The following is a 21,614-nucleotide window of genomic DNA, read 5'->3' as shown; positions in this document are numbered from 1 at the left end:
CTCCCCATTTGTTTTTTTTTTTTTGTTAGAAAAAAAGACTTATAACATTTTTTTTAAGGAAAGACTGACAACATTTTATTACTTAAAATGTGTTTAATACAATGTGGTATATCAACCACAATTTAGAAATTAGTTGATAACAAGGCCACCTTTGTTAATTAGTGGGTAACCTCGTTTACTTGTCTACATACAAACTAAATATTAGGATTTTCATAAAATTGTACAAACCATTCATCAACTAAAATAATTATGCGCATTAGTAGTGAATATTTTAACTGAATAATTGAGTTCAAGTACTTAATAATTCAATTCGATTTATGGATGAAACAATTATTCGTTGACTAAAATAATTGCCACCCCCTGATGTAAACATTCAATATTGTCAAATTTCAGAAATAGAAAAAAGTGCAAGTTTAGAAGTCCAAAATTTATCATCACTCTCACCAAGGTAGACCTCATCAGCAGCATGCCTTTACAATATTTCAATCACAGTAAGATGAACAAGAGCTTGGTACTTTGGTGTAATTGTTGGACGGTTTAGGATAAAACCTCCATAAGGGTATTGTCCAAAATTAACAGCAGCATGAAGAGCAGAAGTAATCCATATGATAATGCATGCTAGGCCACCATTGCTTGTCTTTCAAGTCACCATGCCTCATCTGTTGGATAATACAAGGAGACGTACATAGTCTTGGACCCATGCTATGCCTTAATAGCATCCCATCTCTCTAGTCCATCAACAGCATAAGGGTAGTCCTTTAGTCCACGTGGAGAAGATGGATCCTCAGTTATTAATAACAAACAATTCAAAATTATCTTATTATTTATTTTACAATAATGTACATTTAACTAAATATTACAAACAATCTTAAGAAGAATTATTTACTAGGGCTGATAATAAGAAATATTTACCCCTTAAGAAGATTAATCTCATGATTAGTGATGAAAACAACGATACGATACCCTGGTGAGTCCATTCCTAGTTCCTTTCCTATATAAAAAGAGAATCAATTCAATATGCTGCTAATTGCTAACTAACCATTCATTCAGTTACAATTCCAACCAACTCAATAACTTCCTAAACAAGTCTTCTCTTTCTCTTCTTCTTCATCATCAAGAAAATGAGGAGATTCTTCTTCATCTTCAACCCATGGATCATAGTTGCATTCATTCTAGTCCTTCCCGTTCTTCTCTCTCTCAGAAACCCAAGAGGAGAACCAGAACCAGAAAACACCATAACACAAACTGAAGATACTACATCTTCTTTCTCTCATACTTATTTTGGTTCAGTCATCTTAGCCAATACTTTTCCATTTGATTTCAATCAAAGAATCAGAGATGGTTCCAATCTTCAATATAATTTCTATAGGGATTCTTGCCCTCAAGCTGAAGATATTGTTCGTTCCGCTGTTACCGATATCTACTTTGATCTTAGAGACCTTGCACCTTCTCTTCTTCGTCTCTTCTTTCACGATTGCTTCATCCAGGTATATTTAATCTTTTTTTCATTGTTCTTTAATTCTTTATTTTCTCTGAAATATGGGGTGTTTTTGTTAAGCATTTTCTGTTATTTCCTAATTTTACAGGCTCTATGAAATAGTCAATAATAGATATCCTAAATTGTGTTCCTTATGTTATATTTACTGCATACATCTTTGTTTCATAATGGTTTACTTTACTTTAATTGAAGAAATAAAAAAAAGTGAAACTCTGATATATGCTATCTATGTTTACTAAAGCATTTTCTTGCTTTCATAATGGTTTTGATTTGCTGTTCTAACTACTTGTGGTATTGCGAAATCAGGGTTGTGATGCTTCCTTGCTATTGGAAGACAATGGTGATAGAAACGGTTCCTATGAGAAGCAGGCTATTCCAAATCAAACATTGAAAGGTTTTGACAAAGTTGACTTGATTAAGGAGGAGGTGGAGCAAGCATGTCCCGGCGTTGTGTCTTGTGCTGACATACTTGCTCTTGCCGCAAGAGATTCCGTTCTTTTGGTTTGTTCCTAACACCTATAAGTTTATAACATCTGTTGAAAGCTCTTAATTCTGATGCATTTTCGCTTTAAATGCTATTTTGTGACTACTTTGATATGGTTTATGGTGGGAATTTCTAGCCTGCATGTTTACTTAAAAACGTTTTCAGTTTTCATTTTCTAAACTTTGTATTCGTTTAAAATTGCCAACATTGAGATGGAAAACTTGTGTAGTGATTAATTGTCATAGAGAAAATACAGAAAGATAGTTAGGGAAGCTGTTACTTGTCTGATATCTGTCTATTATCCTTGATACATGATGCCTTTAATAATTTTTGCACCTATGATTTATTAATGTACATGGTCATTGCAGGGTGGTGGGCCTTTCTATCCAGTTTTAACAGGCAGACGAGATAGCCTGCAATCGTTTTTCCAGGAGGCAACTGATCAAATTCCAAGGCCTGACGATGACATTACGCGCACACTGCACCTCTTCAATCTTAGAGGATTCAACGCACGTGAAACAGTCAGCCTCCTTGGTAAATTACTTTACACTTATGCATTTATGAATATAATATGATAAGGTATATTTCGTGACTGCATTACGAACTGTTGAGCCTGATGCAGCCTCAACTGTGGTCACAAAGACATCAAAAACCCTGATGTCGTAGCTGAGATTGCGATCTCACACATTTTTTAAAACCTTGAATATGACTAATGATATCTGTTGGTTTCTTGATAATCTAAAGGAGGACACAACATTGGAAAAATCGGTTGCGATTTCATTCAGCAAAGGCTGTACGACTTTCAAGGAACAGGGCAACCAGACCCGAGTATACCTCTCGATTTTCTCAGTCAGATGAGGCTAAACTGTCCTGACAACAGTAAGAATAATATCAGCAGCAACGGCACGTTTTCGACGTTTACAGTTTCAAAGCCAATGAATGTTCATCATTCTAGTAGTGACAAAGGGATGTCATACATGCAAGTACTGTCATCTGCAGTGCCATCTGGAGCATCTTTTGACACTCACTACTATCAGAGTTTGTTGAGAGGAAGAGGGTTATTGTTTGCTGATCAACAGCTGATGGCTCAAGAGAAGACTGCCAGATTGGTTTCTGCTTATGCTTCAGATGACGGATCAACCTTTCGGATGGATTTCGCAAGGGTTATGTTGAAATTGTCTAACCTTGATGTTTTGACTGGAAATCAAGGTCAGGTTCGTTTGAATTGCTCTCGTCTTGTAAGCTCTTAAGTGAGCTGGTTCATATATTTCATTCTGGTTTAGCAAATTTGTTCTCTTCCTATGTAAGTTTTTCACACATTTAAGGGTAGTTTTGGCCATGTAAAGTGACAACTGTTACAGAATTTATAGATTTTGGTGGCACTGTGTTAAATGTTTACTCTAGTGTTGCAAGGCAGCAATAAATATCAATAAATCAAAGTGTTCTTCTTTTTTTTTTTTTTTTTTTGGTCAAGTAGCCCAGTGGCTAGATTTACACACATTATGTGTGGAGAAGTGGGGAATCCGGGGTTCGAACCCCGGCCCCTGCACAAGTTATCCCTGGTAGCTACCAACTTATGCCTTATTAAAACTTGGATTCCAAGGTATTGAAGTATATTTTTGTATAAGCTCCCTATTCAAATGTTACCATTAGAGATCAAGGAATGATTCTTAGATATGATATTATTCTGTGATGGTTCCTCTCCTATCCATGTAATGTAACCATAATGTTTAATGAATACATACTAGTTAGCAACAGTCCATCATGGACACAGTTGTGTGGATATAAGGAATCAACTTTCATGTCGAAATTAATGTCAAATGTAGACTTAAATTTAAATTATATATGAAAATAAGAAAACTTGACACACCCCGATTCCCCAAATGGCTGTCAATCACTCATATTATGCAAGTAGAGGTCCAAAGAGTTGAGTTTGATTGATTGTCTTTGCTTTTTATATCACATTATAGTTGACAACGCTTACGGACCTCAATACCTTTTATGTCACATTGAGTTTTCTTTAAAGATAATTTGATTGTTGCCTAGCCAAATGCACCAGCAGTGACAATTTCCTACCTTTCTTACCACTTTTGATATATATACCATTGTGTCGCAGGAAATGAGAGCACAAGTTCAAATCTTGAACGAATCGCATACCAAGCCATCCATGAACTTGATTCCATACAACATTACTTGTTGGACAGGAAAAAAAAACAAGTGTTGGGCAGATTCTGTGCTTGAATTGCAGAAAATGCGGCTGAGTTGGTGTTGAGCCGTCAATATGCCTCTCTCGAAGAAATTCTCCCTTGTTGCCAACCTGTCATGCAAAAGCTTCCAGCAGAAAATAAGAATTTTGCTAGGGACTGCAGTATTCCACAATTTCAACCAGACCTGAAACTGGATGTCTTCATTCTAGTTCTCCATAGAAACGCCTTCCTTTGTCACCCAGAGATATCAAGATTTAACGAAGACGCCTCTAGCAACGTCTGGCAACCAAACCCAATAATTTGGTGTATTTATTGTTGGTGATGTGCCTGTAATAATGTCATCCGACATAGATACCTCTCCTGCCTCCCTATCTAACAAAGCCCTGCTTCAACTTAAGTTCCACTTCCAACTAAAACCAAACCATCCCCTTGATTCTGCGATTGTCACATTTTTGTCCGCTGCAAGCAAAAAAAGGCGAGGATGATCTTCTTATAATGTGTAGTACTTATTATTCTAGCCTTTTCTTCATTGTCATGTACCATCATATTAAAATCTTCATTGATCTGATCCTTTACACTCGCTATTATTTTGCATTAATAAACCTATACAGCATTTTTTAATCGTATTAAATCTGTGGAATAGAGAAAATTTCAGCATTTTTCTTACCACTTTTAATATACCACTGTGTCATAGAAAATGAGAGCACAAGTTCAAATCTTGAACGAATTGCATGCCAAGCCATCCATGAATTTTGATTCTTCACAACATTACTTGTTGGACAAGAAAAAAAATAAGTGTTAGGAAGATTATGTGTTTGAATATTGCAGAAAACACAACTGAGTTGGTGTTGAGCCGTCAATATGCCTCTCTCGAACAAATTCTCCCTTGTCACCAACCTGTCATGCAAAAGCCTCCAGCAGAAAATAAGAATTTTGCTAAAAGTATTTAACTTCTCTTTCTCATATTATTAATGAAGGATGAATTTATAAAATCTTTCATAGTTTCTCTTTCCCATATAAAATTAATTTCATTTCTTAATATTTGTAGAAGTGTCACACACTTGTTGTGAAAGTGCCTCAAAATTGAAGAAATTGGAATTCTGGTAGCAGAAAATCGGTGGCCGATTTTCAGAGCACGGTGGCCGATTTTGGACTCTGTTTTTTTGTCTGTTGGTTCTGTAAAAATCGGTGGCCGATTTGGTAAGCACCGTGGCCGATTTTGACAGCAGAAAATAAAACAGAAACGTATTTTCGGGCCTAGATTTGTTCTAGTTTTATTGAGGATTCTTTTACCATAAATATAGACATTGTATCAGTGTAAACCTTGAGAGATAGAGGGGGCTGAAACAAGGGTTTAGAAAGGCAACAACAAATCTAGGGTTTGTGTAGAGTTTGTCTCTTTGGAACAAACACTAGGGTTTGAGGGTTGATTCACCTTGGGAAACACTATTAGGATTGAGTCTCTTGGTTACGGGAAGAGGCTGGGATTTGGGTAGAATTAGGCGGGAGACTTATTCTTGTAACCCATTGATATCTCTTTTGTAACGTTACTCATCATATAGTGGAACGGAGGGCTGCTCTCTCCCCCAGACTAGGTCAATTTGGACCGAACTGGGTCAACAAATTCTTTGGGTTCTCTCTTCCTTTTCTCTCGCGGTTGTTTTCTACTTTTGGCTTGTGATTATAACTGTTCCATACACTTTGATTTCGGTTGCTTAATTATCCCTTGCTCCACACATCAAGTTGTTATTGGTGTGAGTTTTTCATCGAATTCGCAACAATTGGCGCCCACCGTGGGGCAAAGGTCAAAGGATAATCAAGTACCATGGGTTCGAAGTGGGATATTGAGAAGTTTACCGGAGATAACGATTTTGGGTTATGGAAGGTAAAGATGGAAGCGGTGTTAATACAACAAAAGTGTGAGAAAGCTTTGAAGGGTGAAGGTTCGTTACCGGTCACCATGTCACGAGCGGAGAAGACCGAGATGGTGGACAAGGCCAGGAGTGCCATTGTCTTGTGCCTCGGGAATAAAGTTTTGAGAGAAGCAGCAAAGGAAGCAACCGCGGCATCGATGTGGTCAAAGTTTGAATATTTGTATATGACAAAGTCTTTGGCTCGTCGGCAATTCCTAAAGCAACAACTTTACTTATTCAGGATGGTAAAGTTAAAGGCCGTCATGGAGCTACTTGTGGAGTTCAACAAAATCATTGGTGATTTGGAGAACATTGAGGTGCGTCTTAGGGATGCGGGTGCTCTGATGGTGTGGGGTTGTTTGGAGGATGAAGGTGATGTTGGTCACCTTGGGATTGATGTCTAGTGGAGCGGTGTTCGTCTGGAGAGACGTTAAACACTCAACATCAGCCTGGAGAGGCGGTGGTAAGAATACTCATGATCAGTCTGGAGAGGCGGAGGCAACAATACTCATGATCTACCTGTTGAGGTGGAGTTTCAAGGTTGAAGACATAGTGGGATGTACGCATTTGCTAGTTGAGGTAGAATACGCTCAGCGTGAGGTGGAGTTAAACACACCGGTAATGGTACGACTATGGAGGACCTTGGGTGCTATGCTCTATGGTGAGCAAGGGATTTCTTCATAAGGTTGAAGAATGTATAGCACGACTTGCGGGATTACTCTAAAAGAAGGCCAAGGGTGATTGGATGCAAGGAGACCTTCAAGGAAGCGGGAGATGTCCTGTGTTGAAGATGTCATGGTGAATGCTTGTGGAACTACCTAAAACTCCTAGTGTAGTTAGACTGCAAGGACTCTTCGAGAAGACGGAAGACGTTCCGATGGCTGAAGAGGTTGAGGTAAAGGCTTGTGGAATTACCTAAAATTCCTAGCGTAGTTGGACTGCAAGTACCTTCGAGAAGGCGGAAGACATTCCGATGGCTGAAGGGATTAGGGTGTAAACTCGTGGAGATACTTGGTGTAGTGGGAAGCAAGGGAAAGAGCAGCAAGGTGTTGATGTTAAATTGGCATCATCACTAATTTAGAGTCAAGGTGGAGATTGTTGTGAAAGTGCCTCAAAATTGAAGAAATTGGAATTCTGGTAGCAGAAAATCGGTGGCCGATTTTCAGAGCACGGTGGCCGATTTTGGACTCTGTTTTTTTTGTCTGTTGGTTCTGTAAAAATCGGTGGCCGATTTGGTAAGCACCGTGGCCGATTTTGACAGCAGAAAATAAAACAGAAAAGTATTTTCGGGCCTAGATTTGTTCTAGTTTTATTGAGGATTCTTTTACTATAAATATATACATTGTATCAGTGTAAACCTTGAGAGATAGAGGGGGCTGAAACAAGGGTTTAGAAAGGCAACAACAAATCTAGGGTTTGTGTAGAGTTTGTCTCTTTGGAACAAACACTAGGGTTTGAGGGTTGATTCACCTTGGGAAACACTATTAGGATTGAGTCTCTTGGTTACGGGAAGAGGCTGGGATTTGGGTAGAATTAGGCGGGAGACTTATTCTTGTAACCCATTGATATCTCTTTTGTAACGTTACTCATCATATAGTGGAACAGAGGGCTGCTCTCTCCCCCAGACTAGGTCAATTTGGACCGAACTGGGTCAACAAATTCTTTGGGTTCTCTCTTCCTTTTCTCTCGCTGTTGTTTTCTACTTTTGGCTTGTGATTATAACTGTTCCATACACTTTGATTTTGGTTGCTTAATTATCCCTTGCTCCACACATCAAGTTGTTATTGGTGTGAGTTTTTCATCGAATTCGCAACAAAACTAAAAGAAAAAGAGGGAGTATAAATTCGATAATAATCGGGGAGTATATGCTTTTGGTTGCATTATTGTTCCTGGTTTCCTAAGAACACACACAACCTTCCAGTTGCAGACACTAATGCTTAGCTATTTTTAGGATACATGGAAATAAGTAGTCACTAATGACCTCATTTTGAAATCCAAATCCATGCTAATATGCAAAGAAACAAAGATAAAGTGTTATGGGCTGATTATATTCAAGAAATGGAAAACATAGAGATTCTTTCCACTTTTTAAAATTGTCCCTGTATGTTGAAACTTCTTTTTTAATCATTCAAGTTCAAGCACTTCTTTTTCAGTCCTTTGTTTTTAATTATTGAATAGTTGTAGGCTCCTTGCTTTTTTATTATAAAAAAAGACCTTCAATGAGTTTAATGTGCCCAACTTATTCTTTAATAAAATTTCTCTGACATTTTTAAAAAAAAAAATATTCTTTTTTATAATAATAACATTTAGTGACCAAAATTTTCATCTCTTGGAACATAAATCACACCAGCTTTCTCACTCTTAGGATCTGTTGAGAATAAAAAGTTTGTAGAATAATTATATAAACAAATAAGACACCAAACCCATCCAAATATCCATACATAAATTAATGTCATTAGATCAAACCATAAATGATCAAGATTAAAACATAAAGACATGCAACTTTTTATCAAATCATCATTTATACATAGTAAATCCATCCATTCCAGCTCATATGGTGTGAGAACATCAACCCTTGAATGATGGGCAAGTTCTTTTTTTTTTTTGTTTGTCGAAAAAAATAATCATGGGCAAGTTAGCCCAACTCCAATTAGCCAAATCATGAACGATTGAAATTCAATGTAATCTACACTAATTATATTAGTGCTCTCTAGAATATCGTCGACTAAAGAAATACATCACTAAAGAAGTCGTTGACACATTCCGGCCGCCACGATGTAGACCATGGCTTTTGGTGGTGCGATCGAGTTTTTTGGCTCGCGTCACCACCTACAGACCCAGATGGGTCTTGCTCCAAAAGGGTTGTCCCGGTATCAGCTCCGCTGCGGTGGCTTCTTGTTGCCGTCACGTTTTTGCGGTGGCTTCTTGTTGCGGTACTGTACTCTGGTCCAACCTTGGTTTCACGTTTGTGACACGTTGATTTGCGCCGATTAAGTCTGGGGATGGGGTTTACGACGATGTTGCTGCTTTGTGGTCACACCGTGTGTCTGTCCTCTCATGAATCGGAAGGTGAACCGGTCCCTGGTTCCTTATTTACGGTGGTTGTTTACTGCCGCTGGATTTTCAATATGTTGTTATAGGTGGTTCGCGGTTGTTGATCGCATTGACGTTTATGGTTGATTTTGTCGTAATCTGAGATGTTCGGGTAAACATCATGGATGTTGCCGCAATGAAAAGAGAACCAATTTACAATGATGGGAGATTTCATCGCTCTGAATTTTGGCTTGAAAGGGTTGTTGGTTCTTGAATCTATCCATGTTGGCGGTTGGTTCTTTCGTTGTGCAATGGCATAGTGTTTTACTGGATTGGCAGATGGTTTGGCTCGAAAGGGCAATTATAGCTTGCTGTTGTTTCGCAGGGAGTTGCAGGATCTTGAATCGCTTCTGTGCTGGTAGATGATTCATACGCCGGTTTAGCTTATCCATTCACTATTTGCTGCAACGAGTTGCTGGTTCATGTTGGCGCTTGTTCGTGCTTGCCTAGGTTGTGCTTGTATGATCGCTTGCTGTGGGCCAGAAATGGTTGATTGATCGCAGCAAACGGTTGGTGCGAGTGGGTTCGCAAATTACCGTGTTGGCTGTCGAGTCCACTACACTTTCAAGCATCTTCCAGTGGCTTTGTTCGTTCCATTCGCCAAAATTTAGACCCTTTTGGTATTCATCGTTTGCTTTAATTTTTAGGGTTGGATCCATTTTGTGGATTTTTTATTTTCTTATTTTGTTTTTCCCGTTTGGGCTATTTACTGGGTTAGGTTTTATGTCCCCCCAGTTTTTATGTATTTTTTTTCTTTTTTTTAATAATATTTATGAGCAATTGGTATTAGATTAGAGTAGGTTCCAACTTAGTTGGACACTATTCTTTTTTATGTCAATTTGCTCTGGCCTTATAAAAAAAAAATATTAGTGCTCTCTAGGTCCACATGTTGATGTGAAACCCTTCAGATTTACTCGATGATATCTTCATATGAAGTATCTTTTTACTCTTTACTTATCGGAAGATATCTTTTTATAATATATAAGTATTTTGACTGTTTTGAGCAACACATGGACAAAAAGAGCAACCATCCAATACTAACCGTGTTGTTCTTAATAGAAGATAAATGATATTTGTGCAACCACTTTTTGACAACTTTTGAAACAACCATCTCTCTCATACTCACATGTGTTTTTATTCTTTTTCTTCTTATTTCTCTCTCAATTATTTTTGTCTACTCACAAGAGGAGAAAAGTGGTTGTCACCAAAGTTGTATAATATTAGTTGTACAAATATCACTCATCTTGATAGAATTCCAACATGTAATGTTCGCCAGTGGGTCCCGCCTTGACAGAGGGCAAGCTGTGGACACCAAGGCTTCCAAAGATGAAGGTGTTGTTAATGTTGTCACGATCATATCTCAACCAGTTTTTGAAGAAACTTTTTCTACCATCACATTTCTAACAATTATACATTTTTCCAATTTCCATAAGATTATTTTGAATGACATATTTTATCAAGAAATATATTTTCAGGAAGTACAAAATTCCCATTTTTTTTTTCCTAAAGTGATATTAGAGGGCGTGAAAAGATCTTATAAAAAAATAAGAGGGTGTGAAAAGTTGTTTCATCATGTTAGATACTCGGTTTAGGCGTTAACTCAACAAATTGGATGAATTAGAATCGGAAATGGCTCTTCTCCCATCTATTTTTGCTCATTCCCGTCAAAATAGTCGAGCGTGAGTTAACTCACGCAGGTGTATTCTCAGCGTAAGTTAACTCACGCAAGTGTATTTCTCAGCGGGGATGAGCAAAAACAGATGGGAGAAGAGCAATTCTCATTAGAATTCGTTAGAGCTTCTTATGTGACTAATCTATTAGAGAGGAATGATAGTTATATGAGAATTTCTTTTCCCACTCTTCAACCTTCTCGCACACTCTATTTCAGATTTTTAAATCCAAAGAATATAAGGTTTTTGAATGTGTTTTTAACGTGTTTTACGTTTTTGGAAGTATAATCTAAAACCCAATATAGGACGCGCGAAAAGTCGGTAAGGCGAGATAAGAAATTCACTAGTTATATAAGGACATGCATGGATATATCCATAGTTATTCAATGATATGGTTGTTTACTTATTCAATGATCTAGTCGTTTAATAGCCAGTACATAATAATTTGGACATAATGATTGGACTATTAATGATTAGTTTTTGTTTTTGTTTTTGTTTTTCCTAGACCATTAACAATCTCCTAGTTGATAATTTTTGTTTTTCCACAATAACTTCTTAAATCTATGTTCAGAAGTTGAGTCTCAATCTCAACCTTCTGGTTCTGGTAACGATGAGAGTTGTACTCAACCTAAGTCTGATGATTATGATACTCTAATGATTGGAGCCGTTGGAGGAAGAAATGCAAAGGGTAGAGTATATGGACTTGGTTTTGATGGAATCATGCATGCTCGTGCCTCAATTTCTAAGTTGAATCAATAGTTGAATTATACTGATATTGTTCGTTGTATAAGTTGAGAGATTGAAGCATGATTGAGGAACAAGATTGCAGAACAGAAGCAAACAATCAAATCAATCAATCCTCGCTTGTCAAAATAAATTATTTTCCATATTCGCTAAATATGCAAATATAGATTTTTTTTTGAGGCAATGCAAATACAAATATAGAGATTTGGACGCAATGAATTTGGATATCAATCCTTCTAATGGTAATGCTAGTCCCAGAACCAATCCTTCTAATGGTACAAATGCTAATGAGTGATGTTGTTGACTTTTGGAATGAAGAACCTACTTTAATTTCATGTTGATATTTTGAAGACACTTCCAAATCAACTTTTATCCTTTGAGTAGATTGAGTAAACTTTGATGTTATTGACAAATGCTTATGTGTTATGCTTATTATGATGGAATATTTAGTATTGAAAGAATGAATATGTAGTTGGATATTTTCTAGCCACTTTCAAATCAATTATCTTTAAATGGATTGATTAAAATTTGATGTGGTTGAGAGATACTTATATGTTATGCTTAGTATGATGAGATGTTTCGTATTGAAAAAAATGGATAAGCAGTTGTGTATGAATTTATTGAAATATAATTTTTTTTTTTGAAAGATTTGAAATATAATTTATAAAATAGATACAATTTAATGTGATAAATTCATTAAATTTGTGACAGATTTGAAACATTGAATTTTGTCACAATTTAATATATTTGTGACAGAGTTAATTTATATTTTTCGTCTCAATGAATTTATAATTTAATAATAAAAAATAAATTCCATCACTAACTTTGTCTCAAAGTTGACAAATTTGGTAATTACGTCAGCATTTTGGGACGAAATAAAGGAGTCATGTTTTATTAAATAAATATATTTCACCCCTGATTCCGTCTCAACTCTGCAACGGATAGTAGTATTCCGTCTCCAAATTATTGCGATTAAATTATTTTGTTGCATATTCCGTCCCAAATTCTATTTGTGACATAATTTGAACTACTATGTGGCAGAAAATTTAGTTTTGATTTTTTTTTCTTCCTTGTAGTGTGAATATAGGAATGGGTTATTCGTGGAGTGACTTTACGATTAGAACCCTTTTGTGAGGTTTGATAGAGTAAATTATTTCATCTTTGAAGAGATTTGCTCTACAATACAAGTTCCTATCAATTGGAACCCTTTTGAAGAGATTAGAACCCTTTTTTAATTGATAGTGAAGTTTTTGTAAATTGATTAATATAGTTTTATAGTGCGATCAATGCGTCTTAGACTACCCTGTGGTTTGTTAATAGCCGGCCAATTACATACATTGTAGCATATATACAACAATTACGTGGTGTCCAGATAATACTGCAGCATATATACAATGCGTCTTAGACTACCCCGCAAAGTTCAAATAATATTGATTTGGGGTTGTGGCTATAGAAGACTTGTTCGTGTGGACGAGGATAAGGAGAAAAAAAACTCTGAATGCATTAAGGGACAGAGATTGAGATGTAGATTATACACCTCGTCTCGCATAGTCTTCAATAAAATTACAATAAAACTTTATAAATATATTTTAGAGATTTTTTAATATGCATTTTTTGGGTTACTATATTTTATGTACGAAGCTTACACCGTCGTTTAATGATGATTAATCATGATTAATGAACTTGTGAGACACACAAATGAGTTATTCTTTTTTAACCAAATCTCTTCATACGCAATAGCAAAGATTAAACCACTGACCTCTAACTTAAGATATTGAAATTGTTAATCACTTAAACTAATTCATCATTGGTAATATGGATTATCTTCGTTAGTTAAAAAAGCATTGAGTAATAAAGAAAGGGAAATGTTAAAGATATAGCAAATACAATGCATCAAAAAAGAAAAAGAACGTAGCAAATACAAAGTACAGAATAAAATATTTCCCTTCCCGAGTGGGAAAGCATGCAAGCAAATAAAGTCAAGAGCGTGGTGTTGAAATTAACTCGACGCGCCGTTGAATATGAACGGCGATGCTTCTTCGTTATTTTACTCTCCTAGCTTAGCTGGAGTACATTATTTTACACAGCCGCGTAAAAGGTAGTTGTTTTTTCTTCAATTAAAAAAATAAATCAAGAATTAAGAAGCCATTCTATTTTTATTTTTATGTTATCTTCCAGTAGCTATTATAATTCTAAGAAATACCATCAAGATAATGTGACATAAATGATAGATATTTGGATTCGATCAAAAATTGTAAAAAAAAAAAGAAAAAACTAAGAAAAAAAAACTTGTTGAAAAAATACAAATTACTTCAGTTGATTGACCTCCACAATATATTTACACATTATATTTGTAAGGATAACCAATTATTTTAAGAATTTCCTTTAAAAAATTAATTTAAAATTTTAATTTTTCATTATTTGTTATTAGGATTTTATATTGGATTTAATCATATCATTGCAAAATTTCTAAGATGAAAGATGTCAATCTTTATAAACTATCTGATTTGTTCTTGTTTACAAGAGACATTTGAGTCAACAATTTATAAACTATCCTATTTGGTCTTATTTATAAGAGACATTTGAATCAACAAAAATTGATATGTAGTTTAAATTTTGAACTAGATACAATCATTTTTATTCAACCGTTTGCATTTTGAACCGAACCTAACTGTTCTAAACTGAACCAAATTGTTATTATTGGTGTCGTTGAAAAAAATATAAAAAATCAAACAAAATCGAATTTTAGAAGTTTTTAAAACCGAACCGAACTGTTTTGAATCGAACTGTTTTCATCCAAACTGTTCAGTTCCATATTTGTTATTAATGATTCAGTTTGTTTGGTTTGACTCGGTTCAATTCAGTTCAATTTTTTGGTTTTATTGCCCACCCCTATCTCTAAGACCAAATTTAATGTGATGTAAAATAGGAACTTGGAAGTAACACTTAGCAATGTCTAAGACGTGTATCTTCTTGCTTTGAGATATAGAATATCAGCTGATTCAAAGCTTATGAAAGTGAAAGAAAAGATTCAGCATTTCAATGAAGTGAGTTGGAAGAAAATGTTTGTGACTAGATCCCAAATCGGCTACCTCTTAATTGACAGTAGACTGCTCAAGCTATAAAATCAGTTCAATGTGACATACATTTATCAAGCTATTAATCTGCCTTATTCTTAAAAAAAAAAAATAAGGAGAATGCCAATGAATAGCTTGTTCATCATATATAAGAAACCAAAAGAAAGAGTTTTGTACGAAATTTCTTTTATGGTAATTCTTAACTATGATTACAAAGAATTTGTTAGCAGGTCCTATTTGACAAAACAAACTTTTTGAGTTTAAGGTATTTTTTTTTTTTAATTATGCGATTTTGACATCCTAAATTTTACCTTTCACATTTATCCTTCTTACATTTTCTAAAAAAATATTTATCCTTGACAAATTAGTTAAAAGATTACTCTTTTATGAATCAATTAATTCAAAGAAAAATATGTATTTAATTTATTATATAAATCAACATGAGACAATATTTTTTATTTGTTAGTTATTTAAAATATGGTCTTTTGCGAATCAATTAGCCAAAAGATAAACATGTAATTAATATTGTTTCTTTTGAGTATATTCTAGATAGAATTTTGAAGAAAATTATAAAATTTTGTAATTTCTATAATTTAAATTGTAAAATTAATATTTACCACTTAGAAGAAAATTGCTGGAAACTTAGCAATCTAAAACTCCAATATAACTATTATTGATATATATTTTTTTACATTATATAACTGATAAATGTTCGAATTTCTCCTATACTAATTTGAGCGGACTAATTTAGTTTTGTTAAAAAAAACTCCGAAAAATGAATTTGAATCTTATTCTTTAAAACCAACTCAGAATGAAATACCCAAACACACACACACATACATACACACACACACACACATATATATATATACACAACAATCTAAAAATATTAGCAATGTAGTAAAATACAAGTTGAATAAATCATAGTCTTTGAAAAGTAAAGTAAATGATGAAAGAAAAATGAGAGATTGAGAAATAAAATACTATACCTATTCTTACAAATTATGGTTGGACCTAACACTACCACACAAAACGAAAAAATTGCCGCCACTTATATAAATACATAATCATATAATCTTTTGTCTAATTTGAGACTTTTAACACACCCCCTCACAGCTAGCACTATTAAGTTTGGTTCATGAACATAACCAATGGATGAAAACCAGATAGCATGTTGCCGAACAGATTTTAACGGATAACCATCAGGTTGTGTTAGGCACAACCACGATTTTTAAGACCAGTATCATTCAAAATCCTATTTTTATAATGTTGTATGTTTATATGCACGTGTGGACCGTAGTTTCTTTAATGATGGCTAGAAAACGCCAAAATGATTGTGATTTTTGTGTTTGTTTACTGTCCTTTTGACAAACGCGACTCTAACACGGCAATCACACACATATATACTTCAAACAACCTACGACTTTTACACTTGTTATCCACACTCTTTCTCTGTCTCTTTTTTTCATGTGTTTCATTAGTTAACAACCTTAACATGGGTCTTTGCTTCACCTCACTCTCTCACCAATCACCACCCTCTTCCCTCAATATTCATAACACTTCAGGCAAGTCATCGTATCCTTCACAATTTTCTCGCGGCTTAATTCAGTCATGACAAAAAATAATATCAGAGACAAGTTAGTCTCTCTAGTAAATGACTAGTCTAGAATTTTTTTTTAGAGACTGAATTGGACCGTCGAAAAATTGTTACTGGGCAAATTGGGTTTTTAAGAATTCAATTTTATGCATTTTATTTTAGTTCAAAGCTCAAAATTTTAATTAATTAACTATATTATTTACAGGGTTTGGGAGTAATAATGATGATAGTACAAAAGAAGAGTCATCATCATCATGTAATAAGAGTAAAGTTTGGGAGATTGGAAATAGTGAAAGTGATAGTAGAGAAGGAAGCATAGAGATAAATGGGAAGTTTCTAGAAATGCCAAATTTGAAGGTGTTTAGTTATGGAGATTTGAAGGCTGCAACAAAGAGTTTCAAGTCAGATGCATTACTTGGTGAAGGAGGTTTTGGTAAAGTGTATAAAGGTTGGTTAAATGCTGTGACACTGGCACCTGCAAAAGCTGGTTCTGGAATGATGGTTGCTATCAAGAAATTGAAACGTGATAGTGTTCAAGGTCTTCAAGAATGGCAGGTCAGTTAATTTCCAAATCTTTGAGGATACTTTGTACTGTTCACAATCTTTAGAGTTAAATGTGGTGTATGATTATTTATGATGAATATGTATAATCATGGTTTTATATTGTTGTTGCGATCGCGGTTATGTTGTGAAACTTCGGCAAAATGCGGACTATGCGGTTGAAATTTCAATTGTGATACCGTTGCAGAATCAAAAAACTGTTATACATTGCGGTCACGGTCTCACACTTGCAGACCACAATATAAAACCATGTGTATAATAGAATAAAAATAAAAGCTTTGACTCATACTTAAATTTAAACCATGGTTGCGTTGTGAACCTCAATATAATAGAGGATTACAATCAAATGCGGTTGATGCGGCCTCAAATGCTGTCCTTGATATTGCAGTCACTGATTGTTTAAAACCATGCTAGAAATTCTAATTCAGCTACTGACTTAATTTTTTTTTTTTTTTGTTCATATGACAATTCAGTCAGAAATCAATTTTTTAGGAAGGATTTCTCACCCCAACTTGGTGAAGCTACTAGGTTACTGTAGGGACAATGATGAATTTCTCCTTGTGTACGAGTTCATGCCAAGGGGAAGCTTGGAGAATCATCTCTTTAGAAGTATGAACTTTGAGACAATATAAAGTAAATAAGAGCAAAATTATTGTCTATGAAGGATCTGAGTTTAATTTCAATTTTGTTTTTGTCTGTTTTAGGAAATACTAACGTAGAGCCACTTTCTTGGAACACTCGACTCAAAATAGCTACCGATGCAGCTCGAGGCTTAGCTTTTTTGCACTCCTCAGATAAGCAAGTCATATATAGAGATTTCAAGGCTTCCAATATACTTCTTGATGGGGTTAGTTATTTTTTCTGTTGGTCTTATTAATTTAGGGCATGTTTGGATTGTATTATTTGATTTTATCTATTAACATAAGCACTTATAAGACTCTGTGAGATGCTATGGAAACAACTTATGACACGGCTATATGCTAGCTGTTGGCAGTTTATTTTCCTATGCTCTCCAGAATAGATTATGAAAACATCTTTTTAGATGTTGCGATATTTAGCAAGTATGTGAATTTGGACACCAACTGTTCTGTTAACTAAACCTTTAACACTAGTGTGTTAGCTGAACATTCATCATAACATTCCTCAGACATAAACCTCACAGAACAATCATCATATTTTAATATACATTTTCTACGTCTTTTTTTCCTTTCGATCCACATATTTATTAACGGTCAATTATGTCTTCTACAGAATTACAATGCAAAGATTTCAGATTTTGGGTTGGCTAAATTTGGGCCGTCTGGGGGAGATTCGCACGTGACTACTAGGATCATGGGCACATATGGTTATGCTGCCCCTGAATACATGGCAACAGGTGATTATATCTATATATATATCAATATCTATACACACTGAATGGATTTTTGTAAATATATATACTTCAAATTGAGAAATAGTCTAATGGATTATGTCATATTTGTATAATTCAACAGGTCATTTGTATGTGAAGAGTGATGTTTATGGATTTGGCGTAGTGCTGCTTGAAATGTTGACAGGATTGCAAGCATTTGATGCAAAGAGGCCTGAAGGGCAGCAAAACCTAATTGAATGGATTAAGCCTTCTCTCTCTGATAAAAGAAAGTTGAAAAGTAACAACATTGTTGATTACAGGTTGGAGGGTCAATATACATCAAAGGCAGCATTTGAAACAGCACTCCTTATTCTTAAATGCCTTCAACCTGACCCTAAAAAACGTCCTTCAATGAAAGATGTTTTAGGGATATTGGAAGGCATAAAAGCTATCAAGCATAAAAGGAAGATATCCAAGAATCATTGTACTAAGTCTGCAACTGTGGATAATTTATAAAAAGCCAATTTGTCCATTTAAAAATTGAGGGTGATGATTTTTTAATCAGTCACTTTCTGGTCATTTCTATGTTTTAGTTTATTTTGTTAGTTTTGTTGGAGGAGAAATTCTTTTAGTGTTCTTCATTGTTTGAGTTAGTCACATTTTTTGAAAGTGGAAAAATATTTTCTGTTGTAAGTAATGTTAATTCCTTTGTGAAAAAAAAATGTTACTTCCTGAAAGACCAATGTATTTTCTTATGGCTTGTACGTGACTTTATTTGAACATAAACTTTTGGGTTGTTGTGTGTGTCCTCGCAGTTCCGTCCTTTGTAAAAGGCACCTCATTGGACTTTGGAGTGTGGGTGTTGTATATAAACTATAATTGACCTTGATTCTCAAGCGATATGAGACTTTAGAATGCACCGGAATATCGAGAGAGATAAATACCAAACGAGTATATGAAGATGAGAGTGTGGCAGTAGCGTTTAACCTTAACCGGGGTAATGGCGTTTTCAGAATCTTGTTGATTCTATAAAAATATATTTCATTAGTAGGGTGTATCTTGAACAGCTCTTAGATAAAATTGTAGAAGTATATCATGGTATAAGGAAGAGGGAGGCTTCATTTTGCAAACATGAGAAGGAAGACCAAATTTAATGTGATGTAAAATAGGAACTTGGAAGTAACACTTAGCAAAGTCTAAAACTTGTATCCTTTTGCTTTGAGATATAGAATATAAGCTGATTCAAAGCTTATGAAAGTGGAAGAAAATATTCAGTATTTCAATGGGGTGAGTGGATCAGGGAGCACTGGGAAATAAGCTCTTGATTGTCAAGGTACTTGAAGGATCGTATGAGTGAGAGTTGGTTTGTATATATGTATGTTTGTGACTAGATCCCACATCGGCTACCTCTTAATTGACAGTAGACTGCTCAAGCTATAAAATCAGTTCAATGAAACATATATTTATCAAACTATTCATTGCCTTATACTCAACAGGAGAATGCTAATGAATCTGCGGAAAATAGTAGGGAAACCCAAAGAAAAGAGTTTTGTACGAAATTCCTTTTAGGGTAATTCCTTCTTTTTGATGCATATTTGTTAGCAAAGTCCTATTTAACAAAACAAAATTTTTTGAGCTTATGAATTTTTACAATTATGCGATTTTGTCATCCTAATTTTTTATCTTTCACATTTATCCTTCTTACATTTAAAAAAAAATAATTTATTGACCAATTAGTTAAAAGATTATCTTTTATGAATCAATTAATTTAAAGAAAAGTCAATTAGTTAAAACATTATATTTTATGAATCAATTAATTTAAAGAAAAGTATGTATTTCATTGATAGTGTATCTCTTAAATGTCTTCTACATAAACATTCGAAGAAAAATGTAATAAAATACTTAAATTTAAATCATACACGAGACAAATATTTTTCGAATCAAATAGCTAAAATATAAGCGTAATTAGTATTGATTCTTTTGAGTATCTTCTAGATTGAATTTTGAAGAAAATTATAATACACCAATTATAATAATATACAAACTATTCACAAGACAAATATTTTTTTTCAATGGTGTGTTAATTAAAAGATAGTCTTTCGTGAATCAATTAGTTAAAACAGAAAAATTTACATTGACTTACTTTACCCCAAAAAAAAAAATGAAAAATATATATTTCATTAGTGTCGTGTATCTTGAATATCTCTTGGATAAAATACACGTGTGTATCTTGAATATCTCTTAGAGAAAAATACACTTGTGTTTATTTTCCCACACTCTTTCCATTAAGTTTTTTTTAATAAAAAATTAAAATTTTATAATTTCTATAAATTTAATTGTCAAATTAAATATTGGTTCAACCTAGAAGAGAAATGTTGGGAACTTAGCAATCTAAAACTCCAATATAATTATTACTGATCTATTTTTCTTATAGTATATAGCTCCGATAAATGAATTTGAATCTTACTCCTAAACTTGACTCAAAAATGAAATATCAAAACACATCTATATATTCAATACTCTAAAGATATTAGCTATGTAAAACACTAATGCAAGTTGAATAAATCTTTCGGTCTTTCAAAAGTAAAGTAAAAGAAGAAAGAAAAATGGGAGATGGAGAAAAATGGTAAATAGTCATTTTCATGAATGTGTTATGAGTCCCTTAATGTATCAAAATTTCAAAATAGTATCTGATTATATATTACATTAGTCAAATAGTCTTTGACGTTAAAATGTTCTTTTAATACTTACTCGTTAAAATGTTCTTGTGTCAACAGTAATTGACTATTTCGATACATTGAAAGACTATTGTGATTACTCGTTACACATTTAGGGACGAAAATTACTATTTCCCCTATAGAAAAAAATAATATACCTATATAAATCAAAAGTCATATGGATTGGTTTGTCTAGTAGTAGTTATATTATGAGTCATGATTCTTAGCTTCCTTGTTTATTTTTATGGAATTGACCTTTGTTAAACGTTTGTTTAGTTGACGTCTTGGATTGGTTTGTTCTGCCAAACGAATGGTTTTTGTTCTTAATGCAGGTTTTTTTTTAGCTCTTCATCAGTGTCAACAGGGAATATAATAACAGGTCCAAGTAAGCCATGGATTACAGATTACCTTAACCAAGGGAGGCTTATGACTATTCTTGGCTTTTGACTTTGTTGAGTGCTGTAATTATAAATTTGCTGATATATTTGGCTTGAGCAAAGCGGTATGTGTACAAGGATAAGAAAAGAAGGTTGCTGAGGAAGGCATGGAAGAGTAACTGATGCATGATGAACACAAGGTTAACTGAAATAACCAATAAAAAAACTGTTAGTATTAAATTATTTCAGAAAAGACTTTATTTTCAATCTGTTAATATGTTGGTTAAGTCTTTATATAAATTTTCAATTTATTAGGGTGTGTTTG

At 34.2% G+C, this 21,614-nt stretch overlaps 2 protein-coding genes across 2 annotated transcripts; both read left to right on the top strand.

Moving 5' to 3' along the window:
• The first annotated feature begins 1,015 nt into the window (after window positions 1–1,015).
• On the top strand, window positions 1,016–3,432 carry LOC146920291 (putative Peroxidase 48). The gene is made up of 4 exons (XM_085713695.1): window positions 1,016–1,487; window positions 1,805–1,999; window positions 2,351–2,516; window positions 2,727–3,432. The coding sequence occupies exons 1-4, from the start codon at window positions 1,122–1,124 to the stop codon at window positions 3,230–3,232; spliced, it is 1,233 nt and encodes a 410-aa protein (XP_085569821.1). The 5' UTR covers window positions 1,016–1,121; the 3' UTR covers window positions 3,233–3,432.
• Window positions 3,433–16,120: 12,688 nt separating this feature from the next.
• On the top strand, window positions 16,121–18,999 carry LOC146920290 (putative serine/threonine-protein kinase CST). Its single transcript, XM_085713694.1, has 6 exons — window positions 16,121–16,251; window positions 16,489–16,838; window positions 17,318–17,453; window positions 17,549–17,691; window positions 18,096–18,219; window positions 18,338–18,999. The coding sequence occupies exons 1-6, from the start codon at window positions 16,182–16,184 to the stop codon at window positions 18,709–18,711; spliced, it is 1,197 nt and encodes a 398-aa protein (XP_085569820.1). The 5' UTR covers window positions 16,121–16,181; the 3' UTR covers window positions 18,712–18,999.
• Window positions 19,000–21,614: the final 2,615 nt, after the last annotated feature.

The sequence above is a fragment of the Medicago sativa genome, chromosome 5 (assembly GCF_051527215.1).
Source record: "Medicago sativa cultivar Bolivia chromosome 5, Bolivia_mono, whole genome shotgun sequence".
In the NCBI taxonomy this organism is placed as follows: domain Eukaryota; kingdom Viridiplantae; phylum Streptophyta; class Magnoliopsida; order Fabales; family Fabaceae; genus Medicago; species Medicago sativa.
This window is presented reverse-complemented; position numbering and strand designations above follow the sequence as displayed.

What these genes read in the sequence shown, in the direction of transcription:
- LOC146920291 (XM_085713695.1), top strand. Translation starts at nt 1,122, where the DNA reads ATGAGGAGATTCTTCTTCATCTTCAACCCATGGATCATAGTTGCATTC. An exon ending in TTCACGATTGCTTCATCCAG is followed by an intron (nt 1,488 to 1,804) that starts GTATATTTAATC and finishes TTGCGAAATCAG; the next exon opens with GGTTGTGATGCTTCCTTGCT. An exon ending in CAAGAGATTCCGTTCTTTTG is followed by an intron (nt 2,000 to 2,350) that starts GTTTGTTCCTAA and finishes TGGTCATTGCAG; the next exon opens with GGTGGTGGGCCTTTCTATCC.
- LOC146920290 (XM_085713694.1), top strand. Translation starts at nt 16,182, where the DNA reads ATGGGTCTTTGCTTCACCTCACTCTCTCACCAATCACCACCCTCTTCC. An exon ending in CAATATTCATAACACTTCAG is followed by an intron (nt 16,252 to 16,488) that starts GCAAGTCATCGT and finishes TATTATTTACAG; the next exon opens with GGTTTGGGAGTAATAATGAT. An exon ending in AAGGTCTTCAAGAATGGCAG is followed by an intron (nt 16,839 to 17,317) that starts GTCAGTTAATTT and finishes ATGACAATTCAG; the next exon opens with TCAGAAATCAATTTTTTAGG.